This window comes from Sparus aurata, chromosome 2, assembly GCF_900880675.1.
Source record: "Sparus aurata chromosome 2, fSpaAur1.1, whole genome shotgun sequence".
Taxonomy (NCBI): domain Eukaryota; kingdom Metazoa; phylum Chordata; class Actinopteri; order Spariformes; family Sparidae; genus Sparus; species Sparus aurata.
Window position 1 is genome coordinate 13,813,095 of NC_044188.1, and position 19,720 is coordinate 13,832,814.

General features: G+C 38.8%; 1 protein-coding gene across 3 annotated transcripts; it reads left to right on the top strand.

Annotated features, from left to right (window-relative positions):
• The first annotated feature begins 31 nt into the window (after positions 1 to 31).
• On the top strand, positions 32 to 19,172 carry smc4 (structural maintenance of chromosomes 4). Of its 3 annotated transcripts, none has more exons than XM_030393515.1 (24): positions 32 to 383; positions 1,830 to 1,990; positions 2,977 to 3,167; positions 3,735 to 3,926; positions 4,973 to 5,149; positions 7,303 to 7,467; positions 7,865 to 7,992; positions 8,212 to 8,352; positions 8,587 to 8,737; positions 10,689 to 10,853; positions 10,963 to 11,196; positions 11,312 to 11,497; positions 11,644 to 11,805; positions 12,048 to 12,273; positions 12,969 to 13,045; positions 14,629 to 14,781; positions 14,913 to 15,039; positions 15,202 to 15,391; positions 16,568 to 16,712; positions 17,164 to 17,337; positions 17,676 to 17,858; positions 17,954 to 18,186; positions 18,271 to 18,454; positions 18,840 to 19,172. In XM_030393515.1, exons 2-24 carry the CDS (start codon positions 1,840 to 1,842, stop codon positions 19,002 to 19,004), a joined length of 3,900 nt encoding a protein of 1,299 aa, XP_030249375.1. In that variant the 5' UTR covers positions 32 to 383; positions 1,830 to 1,839; the 3' UTR covers positions 19,005 to 19,172. The 3 variants fall into 3 exon arrangements, with proteins under 3 accessions (XP_030249375.1, XP_030249383.1, XP_030249393.1); XM_030393523.1 differs by lacking the exon at positions 32 to 383 and adding an exon at positions 428 to 447; XM_030393533.1 differs by lacking the exons at positions 32 to 383; positions 1,830 to 1,990 and adding an exon at positions 2,066 to 2,250.
• Positions 19,173 to 19,720: the final 548 nt, after the last annotated feature.

A 19,720-nucleotide genomic window follows, 5' to 3' on the forward strand; every position in this document is an offset into this window, starting at 1 on the left:
GTAATCTAAAATGATTTCTAATATTGAAATAAGTATTGTTACGTTTTGCATTGTTCGTCTAGATATCCACTAGATTAAGGTTTATTTGGAGCGAGGCGGAGTTGGCTTCGTCCCCTTTTTTGAATTTCGTCTTTTTTTTCCTTTGCCCTTTGAACGTTCCATGGTGCCTTGCGTCAGTTTGTAACGAATTTGGTTCGACAGCACAGTTTAGGCGCCATTTACAAGTTAGAGTTTTCAGGCAGGAGAGCGACACGGAATGACACGGGGCTAAATTTTGTGGATTATATTTGCCTATTTTTGGATTAACGAACACCTTTTCTTCCTAAATCGTGATTTGACTCGGAAAGGAAGACTCTTAACAGAACGCGCTCGTGTTGAAGAAGGTACAGGGAAACATTTTAGCTGAGAGTAATGACTGGGTTCCGTCTACTTGCTGAAATGCATAACGTTAGTACCTAACTAGACTTAACATTACCAACACGTTAACTTGAGTTTATACTGCAGTTACTTTGGAAAACGAACTGACCGAGGTTAACAGTATTTCATAATGTAGTTGCAGATGATCACTTTTCTGCCTTCTATTATATTTAATACAAAATTAGCCTTTTCGTAGACACACACATACACACACCCCTAACAGTAACATGCAACTTCTCCGTTTGCCTAAGCAAATGGTGTTGATAAACTTTGAGCAGCAAGGTCTTACTCTGATTAACGTCAAGTACTTTATCTAACGTTAGCGAAGTTAACGTTAAGCGCTCTTTCTGTTCAGATAACGCTAACTTTGAGTAACGTACAGTTCACGTTGCAGTATTGCGTTAACGTTATAGGTCCACAACGCACATACGTTTGCTAATCAAAGTTAGCCAGCGTTAGCTCTACTTCGTTATTCTACATCAGCTAACGTTACAGCAGCTAACTGAATATTTACAGTTACAGTTACGTGGCAAAGTTAATTGTGAACGCTACGTGTCTTTTTAATCGAGTGACCATGCTGGCGTTAAGTTATTGAACATAACTTATGTGGCACACGTATATGTATTTATAATCTTAATATTAGTCTCATGTTACCGTTAAGCAACATTCGTAGTTTGAACGTGCTTTCCAATTAGCTAGCGAGTTAGGTTGCCCCGTGTACACCTCCGCCCCCTACATAAAAGATGAGGGGATTAAATAATATCGTTGTCAGTTTGGGACCTCGATCAATTTAGGACGACTTTACTACCATCTAGAGAGCCTGTTTTCCTGCGTCTAACTTCGTCAGTAACGTTAGTGATCATATAACATAGGCTGGGCTGAGAGCTGTGGGGAGAGATTTTAGCTATTTGCATATTAACTGAATTTGTTATCCAGTTGACGTTGCGTTAACCTTATTTTCCATTTTTTTCCCACATCCTTGCAACTTTGTGACGCGCAAATCAAATGCCCCCTTTAGGTGCAGGAGATTACCGAGATTGTTTGTCACAGGAGGAGGTCATTATTTTATACTGTTATTTGGGTTTGGGGTTAGAATAGTGTCTAATTCGCTACAATCACAACGCATCTTGATCGCTACAATCTGTAATGTTATTAGACTGAGAGACATCTTAATAACTCACTTTGTTTAGGTGACAAATCCGTTTATTCATGTTGGTTTAAAATAAAACAAGTAGTTATCATATGTAAAATGTACCGACTAACAGTTAGATGGGCGGCAGTGAGCGCTGACTGTGGTAATGGTTTAAGCCTGACAACGGTAGCTGCGTGTGACCGACTAAAAGTGGAGTTGGGAGATTGACAGGCACAAAAACCACTCATGGATATTCCTTTTTTACCAATGACCCCTTCAGATTTCAAATCATGCCATCTAAAACGGCAAAGATCTCAACTGCCTCCGCCAAGCCAAAAGGGAAAGGGTCGCAGCCTCGGGATGACTCCGAAGACGAGCTGGATGTACCCCCCCTCAAGAAACCAACTCCAATGGCCCAAGAGGAGGCACCGCCGACAACTGGCAAGTAACAAAGGGTGTTTTGGTGTCTGTGAATCTAAATAAGTTGTGTTCACTCAATGGCGTTGCGTGTATTGCTGTATTGCTTGTGGCCAATTGGCACAGCCGTGGAGCTTTTTTTCTTACTTAATTCTCAACACGTAGATAGAATGGCTGGTATATTTTTTTCAGAAGTGTCAGTCATCAATAAATGTCTTATGATTTTTGGGATGATTTTGATATCGTCGAGTGCACTTCTTCCTCGGATCTCCTCAGCAAACGAGGTAATTTATTTCGGATAATGAAACGTTTTCTGTAGTCATCCAAAACGGTGTTTGTTTAATGCTTATAACTTGATAATATGTCATTTGTATGATAATTTGAACGCGAAGCTTTAGGTGCACATTAAGTGATGTTTGGTGTCTAGATGATGTTGAAAAGCTTTACTGAGTGTCTGTTTGCAAGGTTTTAATTTACAAACATCGACCCCTTAGCTTGTTTATGCTTATGTGAGCACAATAGATTTTGGACAGGTCGTTGTGGCTTGGTGTGATGGCAACATAATCGGGAAAACGTTATACATTATGCTCACAAAACAAGGTTTTCCCTGTCTGTGTTATGAGTGCTGTTCAGCATGAGTGAAAATGTGACGTTGGTGATCGAAATGTACACTTTGGTTATTTAATATCGACGAAATTAATGTGGCGCATCTACTCTCACGTATCAACGCTTCTCGTGGAGAGCGTTTGTAGAATAATGTGGTTTTGTTCAAAAGCGGCGCTGGTCTCTTTTCTTTTTTCGGGTTTGGCTCTTGTTTTCAGAACAAAGAAAAATAACGCCTGTCAACTTTCTCGGGAGTCGTTGTGTGACTGCTGTTGTAACTTGCTGCCTGTGTTTTGTTTGTTTGTTTGGTTTTTTCTGCTCCTCTACCCCTCCCCCATGCACCACTGTCCCCCACCTGAAACGACTCGCACAGAGGAATAAAAGTTGTACTTTTTTCTGTGCCACAGATCCGTCTCAGGGGGAAGCTGCCGAGGCGGTTGATAATCGAAGTTTGGAGGAGATTCTCGGTAGCATCCCTCCACCCCCGCCCCCAGCAATGACCAATGAACCGGGCGCTCCTCGCCTGATGATAACACATTTAGTTAATCGCAACTTTAAATCATACGCAGGCGAGCAGATTCTGGGGCCTTTTCACAAGGTACGACCTAACATGGTTACAAATGTCAACCCTGCGTGGGAAATACTTTAATATGTTGTGTTAAGCTCACAGATTTACCACCATGTGTAGTGTTTCTGATTTTAATTTTATTTGTGTTAAATTCACATTATGTAGCTGTTAACATGTTGCTTTGTGTAGTGTTAGACACAAAGAAGTACAAAAATATTAGTGTCACTACATTATAACATTTATTAATTTTTTTTATAATTTTTCTTCAAAGTGGAAAAAGTCACACTCCTCCATTTTGATTTAGTGAGTGTATCTTACAAGGGGTAGTGATCTAGTGATGTGCTAACATTTCACTTAAATGATGACTTTCTTTAAACTTTGTCTTTTCACCTTTTCGGGCTCCCCTCATTGTTTTGCAAATATAAGTGTATTAAAAAAAATCTTAACTACACCCATATGGGAGACATTCACTGTCACATTATTACTATGCTGAAATGTTCACATATAGCAACTGTTGTTATGACCTTTTGAATTATTTATTTGTGGATGCAGTATTTATATATAATTGATTTATATACATTTTTTTCTTTCTCTCAGCGCTTTTCGTGCATCATTGGTCCAAATGGAAGTGGGAAGTCCAATGTGATAGATTCGATGCTCTTTGTGTTTGGATATAGAGCTCAAAAGATCAGATCGAAAAAGCTCTCAGTGCTGATTCACAGCTCTGATAAACACAAAGATGTGCAAAGCTGTACTGTGGAGGTGCACTTTCAAAAGATTATTGATAAGGTATATATATATCTCTCTATGTATATCTCTGTCACACAGATACACACTACACTCACTCTGGCTCTCCTAAATTAATCAATACATAGTCCAAAGTGAAAGGGGGTGACTAGAAGTATTTTCCAGTGGAAGATATTTTTCATGAATTTTAAATATATTTTTTCCCTCAGTGCTAATGAGCTGATATTGCTACATAATTATAACACCAGTGACTAAACACCGACTCAAATCAGTCATGAAAGTTACAACTAACACCCACAAACGCAATAGTCAATTCATAATGGCCTCAAAGGGATTCCTTTATTTTTGTGTAATTTTTTGAATGTGCCATTTAGTGACCAGGCTCTACGTTTTGATTGAACTGGGGAAAGTCAGTAAAATGATTATTGGTATTAAGAGACGAACTGAGTCTGTCACAATAGCTTACAAATAGCTTTAAAAACTGATTGTAGTTCAGAGAGTTTGAGTAAAATATGTTTATATATTTGAGCTACCACAGGGGGTGTAAGTTTTGCATTGACCACTGTTAAATATATCCAGGCCTCTCTGTTTGGTCCATCTGTTCATAGTAAATTAAAATGAAGTTGTTAAACTAATGCCATCATTTAAATAAACTCTGCCAGCTTGACAATTGGCCATTTCTGAAACTTAAAAATATTTTTAAAGAGGTGGTGTAAACTAGTTAAATTATAAGACCTGTTTTTAAAATTAATACATTTTAAGGCAAATGACCCACCATTTTACATTGCATTTATAATCTCATCATCTTATCCAACCTGTCGTTTCAATTTTGTAAATGTAAAATGATAGAGTACACATTAATATTATTGGTTAATTACATGTAGAGTTGCTGGCCTGGATCGGCTGTGTGCTTTTTAAACAAGTCCTTTTCTTAATTGTTTCTAAGGTAGGGTGTTTTTCTGCCCACACTCAGTGGATTTGTCACTGTTATGAGTATTATCATTTGATGTGTGGAGCTGTTTGAGTTTCTCCTGGACTGTTCTCCTCTAAGCTCCTCTGTGTCTTCTGCCCCTCCCCCTCTGAGCCAGGAAGGAGATGACTACGAAGTCATCCCCAACAGCAAGTTCTATGTTTCCAGGACTGCCAACAAAGACAATTCCTCAGCCTACCATATCAGTGGCAAGAAAGCCACATTCAAAGAAGTGGGGGCTTTACTCCGAAGCCATGGTATTGACCTAGACCACAACAGATTTCTGATCTTACAGGTAATTTTGAATTTTTTAATTTGATTTTCTCTTCCACTTTTAACTATGCTTTTTAAAATTATTATTATTATTATTTTTTTTTTTTTTTATCCTTGTTGTGACCATCCCATTTTGTCAAGAGATTTCCTGCTCTTCGTTCTCTGCCCATTCCCCAGTCCTCTTTGAGTATGTTACATGGTTACCTTAAAGTCATGCCTTTCTGTGGGAATAACCTGTTGCACTGGGATTGGAAAGGAGAGGATGTGTCCTCTGCCACCCCCTTAGACTGCTATAGCAGCGCATCATGGTTTGAAACAATGTGGAAAAGGTGCGAACCATTTTTTGCTGCTTTAGAATTTTAAGGAAAAAATGCAGTTTTACCCATACATGGACCTGGATGTGAGTGGCTGTTGAACAACTAACTCAGATTTTGTAAGGGGGGGATCTTTGAAGGGGTTTAACCTCCAGTGGGGACAGGTTGGACCTCCCTTTCCCATGTACCTGCCACGCTTTAGCAGCACGTAAATATTGGCGTGTGAGAAATGACCCCAACCCCAATATTAGCAGTGCTGCTTCAGTGTGACCGGATCAAACACCCTTCACATTACCATTGCTTTAATATTGGTTCAACATTTAAAAACATTTTTTTTGTTGTACCTAGATTGTGAATGTAATGCATTCCTGTGTTGTTGTTTTTTAAATTGTTTTTCTTGTCAAGTTTTTTATGCATTTTTTTTTATTTAGCTTTATGTTGCTCTGAGTTTGCTCACTAGTTACACTCTTACCACTTCAGATTGTATTACATGTGTGACCAACCTATTATTACTGATTAACCAAAGGCTTGTAGGGTGATATCTGAAGTCAGAGTAGCACAAAATGGCTGATTAAATCTTTGTTCAAATTTTTACAATATATTTAATTTAATTATTTTTAATGTATGTGGTAGTTTCAGGTGAACAGTTGGTTTTTACCCTCCATTGTGGTTTTGTGGTTAGCTGGTTGATTACATGTGTCCTGCTCGACTTTTGTGTGTGTCTGTGTCTGTGTGTGTGCACGCGCACGTGCGCATGTCCATTCTCACTCTCCCTGGATGTTAGATTTTCAGCTCTCTGTCTCTATGACATGGCTGCATGACTATGGGAAGAGGCTTTAGCTTGTTCTCCAAGGTCACTTTTCCAGGCCTCTGGCTAAGGGGAAGCTCTTTATTTTGTGTACTAGTCAGAGCAGAGGATGACGTGGTCCCCCCCTCCCTCCCCCCTCCCCTACTGGCTTCTCTTTCTCTTTCATACATAAAAGTAATATGTGAGCTGCCTTTATTTTCACCTACAAATAAATAAAACACAATTTGAGACATAGTTTTTAATGTTTCTGGATTTAATTTATGTTTAACTTTTAATTTATTCTGTCGCAATATTGTTGATGTCTTATCTTTAAAAAAATATTAAAATAAAATTAGCAAATGTTGAGACAAATATAATTACACTGTCGTGTTGTCCTTAACTTGTCTCCAAGTAGTATACATGTATAGTATTTAGAATATTCATCTAGTGTGTAGTTACAACAATTCAAAACCTTCATGCTATCAAAAGTGTTTGTTTTTAAATTACTTTAAATTCATTGATTATAATTTGAACACCAGTTCTGTATTGGATAGTTATTGATGGTGGGGTGGTAGTGTGTTAGTACATCATTTATACTTCAGAGTGTTCTGAAGCTCTGAAGCCTGTTTAATGTGTCTGTGGTAACACTTTTGACACTACACTACAACACTTTTTATGTCAGATTTAATCATATCCATTATTTTCTTAAAGAATGAGTGTTTCATTATTTTTATTTTATGTTCTCGGTTTGTTTTAAATTAATAATTTTGTGTTTGTAGTAGTGGGGATTATTCCTATCTTTTCTGAGTCAGGAAAGCCACTGGGCTCTCAGAGGGAACCTCTAGAAATTGATTTGTGGTACACTGTTTGTATCTTATATGTTGTGATTGGAGCAGACTGGCGTTATTGCAAGTTTATTAACCACATATCTTAATAGTAATTGTGTGTAACATTTAAAATTGTAGAATTACAAATTACAGTTGATGTTTTATAAAAACTTTGAGCTTTACACTTTTTTTCTGTGAATGATTGCCTGCATGTTTTTGTCCATGTGTTGGTCTGGACCGTAAATAGGGCGAGGTGGAGCAGATTGCAATGATGAAGCCTAAAGGTCAGACAGAGCATGATGAGGGCATGCTGGAATACCTGGAGGACATTATCGGCTCCTGCCGCCTTAAGGAACCCATCCAAACCCTGTCCCGCCGCATTGAGCTACTCAATGAGCAGAGGGGAGAGAAGGTGACAAACACTCATACACTATCTGCTCACACGCTCAAAAGCTAACCAACTTTCCGTCCTGTGTCCTGACTTCAGTAGACGTTTCTTTCTTTTGTGCTGAATGTGTTCGGCAATCATATCCAAGATGAACTGAAGATTTTTATTTTTATTTTTTAAAGATTTTTTTTTGCATTATCTTAATGTACTGTGTAGGTAACAAGATACAGGAATGTTCAGAAATAAATTAATGCTATTACAGCTTTTATCAAAATATTACATAACATGAGAATGATGGAGACAATGTGAAAACAATATATCTTATTTTAAACATGTAGCTTATGCATATGATATATGTCTGGAAATTGTATTGAAATTTTCTCACCTGATATTAAGTAGTGCAATATGTTCACTGTCCTAGCTAAACCGAGTGAAGCTGGTGGAGAAGGAGAAGAACGCTTTGGAGGGAGAAAAGAACAAAGCTGTAGAGTTCCTTACTCTGGAGAATGACATCTTCAAACACAAGAGTCAGCTGTGCCAGTATTATGTGTGAGTGCACCAGCACCATCTCTCTGCACAAGACAAAATAAACATTAATAAGATGTGATTACATTTAGATGAAGACCACACAGGAGTGTAGAGAATGCAAAGGAAAATGCTATTTTATATTCTATTTTTAATTTTAACCCTTCTTGGGTGTCTTTGTTTTATAGGTACATTTTTAGGTTTTATCTCTCACTGTTTTTACTGGTATCTCTTTGTCATTAGTCATGATCTGCAGAAGCGTGTGGTGGATAAAGAGCAGGAAAAGCAGAAGATCTTGGAGGACACCAAGGAGCTCACTGAGAAAAATGCAAAAATATCACAGGAGACTGAGAAAATGAACCAGGAGCTCAAAAATGTGGAGAAGTAAGAATTTTTTGTCTTTGTCCAAGAATGTGATTGGTCCACACATTGTCGCAAAAAAGATATATTGTTTTGTTTTTTCTTTGTTATATTTTACTAAATGAGCCTGTTATCATTTGATATGTAGATATTGTATTGTTTTAGTTTTTCCCCAGATTATCATTGTTTATCTAGTATTTCAGTTGATTTGTACATGATTGACATGTGCGTGCTCTAAAAATGCTGTTCCTCCACCAGGAAACAAAATAAGCTCAACAAGTACATTGAGACCCAGAAGGAGAAGTTCACCCAGCTGGATCTGCAGGACGTTGAAGTGCGTGAGAAGATTAAACACTCCAAGAGCAAGAACAAGAAATTGCAGAAGCAGCTGGAAAAGGACAAAGAAAAGGTGTGTTGGCCTTTAAATTAAATTGTCCTCTACTATTACACACAGTTCAATGACAACAATGACTGTTTGCAATTCTGCGGTGGTTGTGATTATTTCACTCTGACAGTATCATGGTGGGCATCCTCAGTGTTCAGAGGCACACAGACTCATAGTCTGTCAGGAGAGCACAATTGTAGCCCCTTTTTAAAAAAAAAAATTTTTTTTTTTACAAAACATATCCATTAGCAAACACTGGGGTTGCACTTAGTTATGACAAGCTAGCACCACTGCTATGACACTCCAGTGTTACTGTGTTTATTTTGTCCCGTGGCCAAGAAAGAAACATGGGCACTAAAAATACAATTTCCGTTGCTTATAGAAAACACAAGGGGCTGTTGTTTGGAGGCCTAGAGAAAATGCAATTTTTCAAGGATAAATTTATTATGGAATTAAACATTTAAGACCTTTTAATGTCCATCTGTGCCTTTTGTATGTTTAGTTTGAATTCATATTTCTTAGACAAACTTTTTCCTAAAGGCATCCCTTATTTAACAGGTACATGTTTTGCATATTTTGTGTACTGATTGTTTGCTTTTTGTTGTTCTGTTTTTTTGTTGTCAACTATGGTTCATTTTATGTTGTCTGCCTTTTCATTTCAGTATATAACTGAATTATTTGTTTGTAAAAATAAAACATTCTTTAAGTTTAAAAGATGATATAGATTTGTATAAAATAAAAATTAACAACTGGTGTACTTAGAAAATGAACTGGGTAGCCTTCCTGCTGGAAGAGTTATTACTTCCACAGAAACGTAACTGACATCATTCTACGTGATGGCTACAGCAACATGAAGCAATACCAACTGCAATTGAAATTGGCTTTCGCACAATAAAACATTTAAATATTCCTACTGACATGTGACTGAAAAATTAAACAAGTCTGTTGAGACCTTGCTTTAATTTTTCATATTTTTTCTTACCTTGGATAAAGAGTAATCCCTGTGTATTTTTTCAATTAATTAGCATTATCCGTTTAAATAAAATAAAACCTGTGTAGACTTGTAAATCAAATTTCATGGCAGGAAAGGCTATCTGCCTTAAACAGGCCACTAGGGGGCTGTGAAGTAACACACAAGGTGATTGTTAGTGTGTGCCTATTGATAGCCCGCTCATGCTGTGTTTCACCAATAATAATGTTCCTGTCTCTTAGGTTAATGTTTCTATAACTTGCAGACCTATTCAAGAATAACACACAGTTTAGAGATCTCTGGTTATTACAGGTATATATTCTCATCACTCTCTCTGCTCTCAAACTCTCTCTGCTCCACCTACACTGGCTGTGCTCTGGAAACGTCTTGGTCAGAGGCAGGCAGACCTCTTGGGAGCAGTGTTCTGCTGTGTGGTAGTCAACTATGGCCTGGCTTGTGTAACACTCCCAGCAGCCACATTCACATTTCACCCGCAGTTAACCCTACAAAACATAGACTATATACACACACACACACACACACACACACACACACACACACACACACACAACCACACAACTTTTTTGCCTTGTTTCAGCCCTGCCAAGCAGCACTGTTGTGCCAGTCTTAACCAGGGCTTGCTCAGTTCTGAATGTGTGTTTATAGTTGATTACAGTTGTGTGTTTTGGCCAGCTTCTGAATGTGTAGCACATTTGCTTGTAACTGACATGTAAAACGTATTCAATCCATTTATTTTACAGTTATTTTCTTCTAAATTCTTCACTGATTCCTTTGTCTCATCTAATTTAAGAGGCAAAGGGCTATTTCTAGTGTGGTTAGTTTAGGTGTGTATGAATTTTTCTTTTTCTTTTTTTTTTTTCAAGTTGAGGAAAATTAATTTTGTCCTCAACTTGAATCTAAACAGGTACAACCACTGTTGCTTAGACGAGTCGGACACAACTCATCGCTTTTTTTGTACGTTTTCCTGTCTGGCTCATCTTTCAGCTGGAGGAAGTGCGTGGTGTACCAGCCAGCAGTGAAAAGGCCATCTCTGAGGCAACCGCTCGCAAGGAGGAGCTGGAGAAGCGGAAGGTGAAAGAAGAAGAAAAACTGAAGGAGGTGATGGAGAGTCTGAAGGAAGAAACCAGTGGCTTGCAACAGGACAAAGAGGTGTGTGTACACGTCTTGTTGTGATGGTAAACATATTTACATTGTTGCATCTGTAAAATCGTGTCTCCTCATTATCATACCTTGCCCCTTATCTTTTTGTCTTCTCCAGACTAAGGAAAAGGAGCTGATGGAGCTCAGTAAAGCTGTAAATGAGACCCGATCTCGTATGGACCTGTCTCAGTCAGAGCTTGACATCTACCTTAGCCGCCACAACACAGCTTTGACGCAGCTCAACACTGCCAAGCAGACACTTCAGACTACCTCTGACAAGCTGCGTGAGCGCCGTGCTGCCATTAAAGACTTGGAAGTCAAAATACCACAGAAAGAACAGGAACTTAAGAGGGTAAAAAAACAACAACATTATTCATGGGTAGCATTTTGTTTAGGAAGTATTTCTGTACAGTGTATCGTGTAATTTGTGTGACTGTCTCGTTAAATTGCTTCTTTCTTTTCTGCAGGACGAGGAAGAGCTGGCAAAGCTGATGAAGATGGATACTGAGACTAGGGAAGTTGTGAGGGAAATGAGGCAGAAGGTGGATGAAGCCAAGAGCTCCCTGTCCTCCAACCGCAGTCGAGGAAAAGTCCTGGATGCCCTCATGCAGCAGAAGAACAGTGGCAGAATCCCTGGCATCTTTGGAAGACTGGTAAAAAGCTGTTATAACTTGTAATTACACAGAGTTACACGACAACAGATTAATGTACTTTCTTTGACTTTTCAGCAGTCAGTGGCTGGAATGAAAAGCAGAAGTCTATAATAGTTTTGTTTTATAATTTACTGTTGTGCTTGTAGGGAGACCTTGGAGCCATAGATGAGAAGTATGATGTGGCCATTTCCTCTAGCTGTGGTGCTCTTGACAACATTGTGGTGGATACCATTGACACAGCTCAGAAATGTGTAACGTTTCTTAAAGAACAGAACATCGGAGTTGCCACCTTCATTGGTCTTGACAAGGTAAAGATCATAACAGTTTGGACTTTTAATCAAGACAATGTAATCGTTTGGAGGCTAGATTGGTTTATCATGCATGTTATACAGAAGACAACATAAAGAAATTGTACCAGTTTGTTACTGGGATTTCTGGATATAAACGTATATTTACCAAACATTTAAATTTGTTAAGCTATTCGTGTTTCCTTTTAATAAAACAACTGGTCTCCTCATCTCGCCGCTCCTTCTCATTCCTCCTCATTCAGATGAAGGTGTGGGAGAATAAAATGGTTCCCATTCGCACTCCAGAGGACAGCCCTCGTCTCTTTGACATGGTGCGAGTGAAAAATGAGAGTGTGCGACCAGCTTTCTACTTTGCCCTAAGGGACACACTGGTGGCCAATGACATGGAGCAGGCCACAAGGATGGCCTTCCAGAAAGACAGGCGCTGGAGAGTGGTCACCCTGAGGGGACAGATCATCGAGATGGCCGGTGGGTGGCTTAGCTTTACCTGCCTTCTTTCTTTCTTTCTTTCTTTCTTTCTTCTTTCTTTCTTTCTTTCTTTCTTTCTTTCTTTCTTTCTTTCTTTCTTTCTTTCTTTCTTTCTTTCTTTCTTTCTTTCTTCTTCTTTCTTCTTCCTTCCTTCCTTCCTTCCTTCCTTCCTTCCTTCCTTCCTTCCTTCCTTCCTTCTTCCTTCCTTTCTTTCTTCCTCTAGCTCCTATTCAAACTAGAGCCCTACCAATATATCATTTGGCTAATATTAGCCCATGACAGATGGTATTGCTGTATGTCATCCGATATTGCTGATATGAAAGCCTTTTATTTTCTTAGAGCAAGACTATAAGGCTGACAAAAGGCTTGAGGTAATTAATAGTTATTAAATTCCCAATGAAGCTTATTGTCAGTTTAGACAACACAGGTTTAATGTTAAAGTCCAAAATTTCCTGCCTCCTTAGATAAATGTTTTATAACCTAATTTGAGGAATCATTGCAAAAACTTGTTTATCTGCCGATATATCAATATAAGATTATTTCACTCCCTTTACATCAGTGTTTTTCATCGGCTGTAAAAAATTGAAATGGGGTGTTTGTCAATCTCTAATACATATAAATGTCTGTCTCTGTGAAGAAAGTGATATTACATACATAGATTTTGGTGATTTAGGGGTTGTTGTTTTTTTTCACAGGTACCATGACTGGAGGAGGAAGAGTAATGAAGGGCAGGATGGGCTCCTCTATTGGCACTGAGTTCTCTCAGGAGGAGGTGAGTACAAAATACACACATAGTTGTTGGTGTTTATCAGATGTCTTTGAGTATAATATTGGTCTGAAATTTAGAGCGATAAATGTTTGATGCCTACCTCAAGTCAACTTTCTCTCATTAGGAAAACGTTTTAAAAAGAAATGTTAATAACTACATTTACATAAGTGAGGCTGCTCTACAGAAAACTGAAATATGTTTTTGTTATGTTCTTGCACTTAAATAAAATCTATTAATTACGGAACAACTGTCATTATGAAGGACAGAGGAGCTGTGATTTTATTTATTACATCTTAAAGTGCAATCATTTTCTCATCATTAAACATCATCTGAGGACAAGACTAAAATACATAACAGATATCATCCTTGATATTTTAGCAAAATTGATGCACAAGATGCAATACAAGTTTAATAATTCATTTAGTTTGTGTCCATTATGTGTGGAACTAGCATTCAAATGGGCACTATTACTGCTACTATGTAATTTGAAGAAGAAATACAAAGTCAGAAATATATTTTCTTTCCATAACTCAATAAACAAGCTGTTCTGAACACCGTGTAGAGCTAGAAAGGTGGCAGGGTCTGCCAAATAAAACAAATACTATGAATTATGTTGTCCTTTTAAGGTCAGTTTTAATTCAAGTGAAACTATTTTCTGTATTTATTTTTCTTGCATTAAAATATTATACAGTTCACACTTTCATTCCTTGGATATGACACTGAACCAGACAAACCATAAGACTAGGGATGTCCCGATCCGATTTGCAGGATCAGGATTGGGCCGATATGGCCGAAATATTTTTTCACTGATCGGGGATTAGCAATTTTGAAGGTGGACCCAAGGCCATTTTTTTGTTTTGTATTGTTTTGTTTTTTAGTTTCATGGGTCTTATACAGCAGAGCATGTAAAACAGGCAACCGAAGAGATGCTGAACGCATGTGAAATAGACAAGCAACACGTCCACGTCATTTTACGTGGCAACATAAGGAATATGAAAAATAGCAATGGATGATATGGAGGTACCAAGCTGCGCTGCGTCGCGCGCACACTTCAGCTGGCTGTACACGAGGGTCTGCAGTCACAGTGCAGCGTCACAGACTCATCTGCTAACACAAGGAAGGTGGTAGGCCAATGTTGCAATAGCATGTGCAGAATAAGAAAGGAATAATAATAATATATATATAATAATGTCTAAAAAATAAAAACTATTATGGAACAGCTTGGATGCAGGTACTTTTTTCTCTTAGCACAGCTGTTTTATCCAGGAAAATATTAGTTAAGTATTGGATCGGGACTCAGTATTGGAAGATACTAAATACTCAGATCGGTATCGGGTGAAAAAACCCTGATCAGGACATCCCTACATAAGACACCATCATGAGTATCATAAAACTGGACATTATTCACTCTAAAAGGAGACAGACTGTCTTCTCCCAGCAAGTGAAGCTAGCATTATGAATAACCATAAGCAAATCTCCTAGAAGTGATTCTGAGATGGTGAATGAATATGGACTCAGCTATCAGATAATCCCCACAGCATGCGATTGGTGTACAAGACGTGATAATTGTCTTGTGTTTTCTGTAGCTCGACCGTATGGAAAGCAAGCTGAATGAGAAGGTGTCAAAGCTGCATGGCTGCCAGGAAAGAAAGCTGCAGCTTGAGGAGAACATCCAGCGCCTGCAACCACAGCTCCGAGACATGAAGAACACCCTGGAGAAATATGCAAAAAGCATGACGGTACAACCGATACACCTCGTCTTTTCATTCATTGTGTTTCTGTTTCACTTATTTGGGTGTATTTGTGATCTGAATAACAACCAGCCTGTGTGACTGGGTGTTTTCCTTTTTTCCTTCCTTCCTTCCTTCAGAGTCTAGCTGACCAGGAGACTCACCTGAAACCTCAGATCAAGGAACTTGAGGCTAATGTGCTGGCTGCTGCCCCAGACAAGGCCAAACAGAAACAGATGGAGAAGAGCCTGGAGTCCTTCAAGAAAGGTAAACGGTGAAGATAATTCTTAATTTTTAAATATGTTATTAAGTTAATGTTCAATCTGATAATCATATCTAGTCATATGTAGGAAATCTGAGTGTCTAACATGAATATTATCAAGTCTCAATTCTCTCACCCGTTTCTGTCCCCCTCTTTCTTTCTCTCAGACTATGAGGCAGCATCCAGTAAGGCTGGAAAGGTGGAGAATGAGGTGAAAAGGCTCCACACCCTAATTGTAGACATTAACAGCCACAAGCTTAAAGCTCAGCAGGACAAGCTTGACAAGGTCAACAAGGAGCTGGATGACTGCTCCTCCACCATAACCAAGGCTCAAGTGGCCATAAAGACAGCTGACCGGTGAGGAAGTGATGCACGTTTATGTCCTGCGATTACATGTGTTTGCATTGTATACACAAGTTAACATATTATAGTGTTCACTGAACCTTTTTTAATCCTCTCTCAGAGTGTTTTATTTTTATTGAAAGTGATGTGTTGCTGTGACATCCCGGACCCTCGCAATTATTTAGTTGCAAAGACATCTTTCCTGTTGTCACAAGGGGGAGACACCCTGTACAAATGTCCTGGGTGTCTTCTCTTCTTCCCAATATTATCAGTGGTTTGTTTGACTTGTTTGACAGCAACTTAAACAGCCATTTATTCATCATTATCTGTAGCTGGAACATTAAGATTGATCATTTGGGCAAGACAGCCTGGCAGTCGCTGCTGGAAAACAACACTGGTGGCTCAATGTGACAGGGTTTTATTCATCTGGAGGAGCTGTCAGGCCAATTAAGAACACAGTGGAGCTTATAAAGTGAGACACACTGAGGCAGCCTGTGTGAAAGTTCTTCTTCCTTGAGGTTAAATACAGCCTTGTTCCAGCTACTAATGTCTTACCATGTTCACACTAAATACTGCCCTTTATCTATTCACACTAATGCCAGTATTTCCACGTTCAGGTTTTACTTTGTATGTAACAGTTTAAGAAGATGAAGATGAATTTCAATGCCTCTAATTCCTTTGATTGCTAATTTCTGTATGTAAATAGTCACACAAGTGTTTTCCGTTTATGACGGAATGCTGTATTAATTTGTGTAAGGGTCTGAGTGCAGCAGTGCAAGGGTTCCTGTTATCCTTTTTTAGCAATTAATATTTATGAACTGTGATAATATTTTTCTTCTATTTAATTTGGGTTTTTATGCATCTAACTACGGTGTTTGTGTGTTGGGGTCTGAGTGCTGCCAAAACATTTGTGTCCTACACTCAGTACACTGAACACATTATGTATATACACACAGTGTTTGAGGGTTAGTTGTCAGATCATGATGTTAAAAGTCACTGAACTGAGATTCTTGAACCCTGTAGACAAGACGGTTGCTCTTCAGCAGTCATCCAGTAACAGTTTTTTGTTTTGTAAGATTCAACCTGAATTCATCAGTAGTTTTTTCACTCACTCTCATACACACTAACCACGGACACTCTGACGGAGGCCCATAATATCGGTGTCTTCTGCTGTCCGTGTCCCCTCTGCAGCAACCTGAAGAAATGTGAGGAGAGTGTGAACCGTGTGCAGGCCGAGCTGGAGGAGAATGAGAAGTCGATGGCTGAACTCACAGAACAACTGAAGAAACTGGAAGACGAGGCTGGAGAGATCATGAAGGCCTGTCAGGAGGCTGAGGTCGGCACTCTTGCTGCACTTTATGATTGAGACTTGTTGTTTTTGTTTTCATTTCATATTAAATATATCCAGGCAATTTATTTTAAACCTGATTTTCTTGCAAAGTTAATGGCTAGGTTCATGCATTTTTTTGAAATTTTAAAATAAAGGAATGCAAGAGTAATAGTAGTAAGAGTTTTTATCCTTTTTATCAAAATAAAGACAAAGAATAAATTCTTCCTTGGATTCATATTTACATTTCACAAAATTATTTCATAGGTGTCACCTAGAGTATGCAAGTTATTTCTGTATATTAGTATGGATCTGTGGTTGTAATTGATCATTCTGGACCACTTAGAGCTTTTGTAAGAGTGTTGTTTTTTCTTGCTGTAACTGTGTAAAATCACCAATCTAAATGAATTTAAGGTAGACACTGAATTAAGTCATACCACTGTTCTATCTTGTCCTCCAGGCTGCCCTTCCCGAGGTGCAGGAGCAGTATCAGGGGGTGCTGAAGGAGATAAAGGTGCTACAGCAGCAGGAGCACGCGCTGCAGGAGGAGTCCCTCAGCGTCCGGCTCCGCATCGAGCAGATCGAGACCACCATCACCGAACACAACAACAAGATCAAACACTGGCAGAAAGAGGTGGGTCAGGAGGTGTGAGGCATGTGTGTGCATTTTTAATACAATTGTGGTTTTATTTTGTTACTCTGGCCGCATGTTCACTTGGTAATTATGACATTACATTCCAATAAAGTAACAAGTTGATAACATTGCTGAAAGTACTAAGGCAACAAACATGAGCAATAAATGCTTCATTGACTTTCAATTTTTTGGGTCAGGGGGCACATGTTAATAAATTAATTGTATAATAATTCACAAATACTGATGTTGTTTGAGTTGGTAAGCTATTAAATAATTCAAATTTGTTTATGATTTTTGTCTCTGCTTCGGTGTTAATTATTCCTGTTAATGTTCTTCAGGCTACCAAGCTGTCCCTTCACACCATTGAGGACAAGCCAGCAGAGGAACTTCCTGTCCTTACTTCTACTGAACTTGAAGAAATCTCAGACCCAAACATCATTATCAACAAGATGATCACGCTAGAGACCCAGTGTGCTCAGATGAAGCCCAACCTCGGTGCCATTGCCGAGTACAAGAAGAAGGTATGCAGAAATATAAACAGGCACGCTCATAAACGGTGTCTTTGGTATATCTTACACTGGTGCTTTATTCAACATGTGCTGCTGTGTGTTTTCAGGAGGAGCTGTACCTGCAGCGCGTGGCTCAGCTGGACGAGATCACCACAGAGAGGGACGCATTCAAGCGCGGCTTTGAGGACCTGCGCAAACAGCGGCTCAACGAGTTCATGACCGGATTTAACATGATCACAAACAAGCTGAAGGAAAACTACCAGATGCTCACACTGGGTGGAGATGCGGAGTTGGAACTCGTGGACAGCTTGGATCCTTTCTCTGAGGGCATCATGTTCAGGTAACAGAAGAGAAAATAAACAGATCTGAAAGCCCAAAGGTAGTTTTTGTTGATCCATAATTTTCTGTTGCTCATCCCCTGCAGTGTGCGTCCTCCAAAGAAGAGCTGGAAAAAGATCTTTAACCTGTCAGGAGGAGAAAAGACCCTCAGCTCCTTGGCGCTGGTGTTTGCCCTGCACCACTATAAACCCACACCGCTCTACTTCATGGATGAGATTGATGCTGCTCTTGATTTCAAGAATGTCTCCATTGTTGCCTGTTACATTTATGTGAGTATTTTTTATTACATTTTTAGTCGCAAAATGATGTAATATGTCATGAAGAGCCTAAAGTGAAACATGAATCCAGGGGGTGCTGCTGGATAATACACTGATCTAACTCAATTGCTTTAGCAAGTTAATTTTAGACAATGTGGTGCTAATCAGTGCTGTAATCACTGACTCATGAGAGCTCAGTGTTTCTGTTGTGTAACACTGGAATAATGGAGGAGTTCAGAAAATCACAGATTTTTGGGAGCAGGATCAAAGGTGCTAAGCCTTTAACTGTTTGCCTCCACTGTGACTTTTTAAAGGCTTTTAGATAACTGTTAAATCATCCCAGTTGAGTCTCTCTTCAGATCAGTAATTGTATTTTCTCCCTTATTTCACTTTGTAGGAGCAAACAAAGAACGCTCAGTTCATCATCATCTCCCTGAGGAACAACATGTTTGAGATTGCTGATCGTCTCATCGGCATCTACAAAACTCACAACACCACCAAGAGTGTGGGAATCAACCCCAAGACCATCGTGTTTAAAGAGAACGAAGCACTCGTCCACTAAAGTCACTGATTGAACCTCAAAGATCTCTGCTGAACTCAGTTATCTCTACTGTTTCATTTTCCTTTCACACCTCATGTAAATATTTTGTATCTTTTTAACCTATCCTTTACAATGAAATGCTGCTGTTCTTATATTTCTATCTAAACCAATAAATGTTTTCCGGAGAAATCTTTTGAAGCCTGTCTTTGTTCACACAAATTATTTTATGCTTTTTGCAGAACGTTAAGTCAAATTTGATGATAGGCTTCAGATATATATCAGCTTCAGTCAGACACAACCAAAGGCAAAAACATGCGTGCACTTACAATTATCATATTTGAATCCATAACTTGTCTTCTTTGAGACTCCACATTTAGGTGTTTATATGTCAGTTCAGATTTGTGTTCTGGGAATTTCATATTCATACATATTTAAGTAATGCCTGACGTATGTTTATAAGCAATACAAAAACTAATTGTCTTCATGTGAGTAATCACCTGCGGTAAGTTCTTGGTGATTGCTTATTAGTTTACATTTTTACCAAAAAGCTGCATGCAAACGGTCGTACACTTCCCTGCTAAGATAGTTATTTTGCGATTCAAAAAAAGATGAAAAAGCAATATAGAGAACTGATGTTTATTTATCTTTTTATATCTCATGTGGAGGCCGATTGGTTGCAGGTCATCAATCATTCACCCATCTTGCCTTGGCATCGACTGCATTGTCACTCAGTCTCG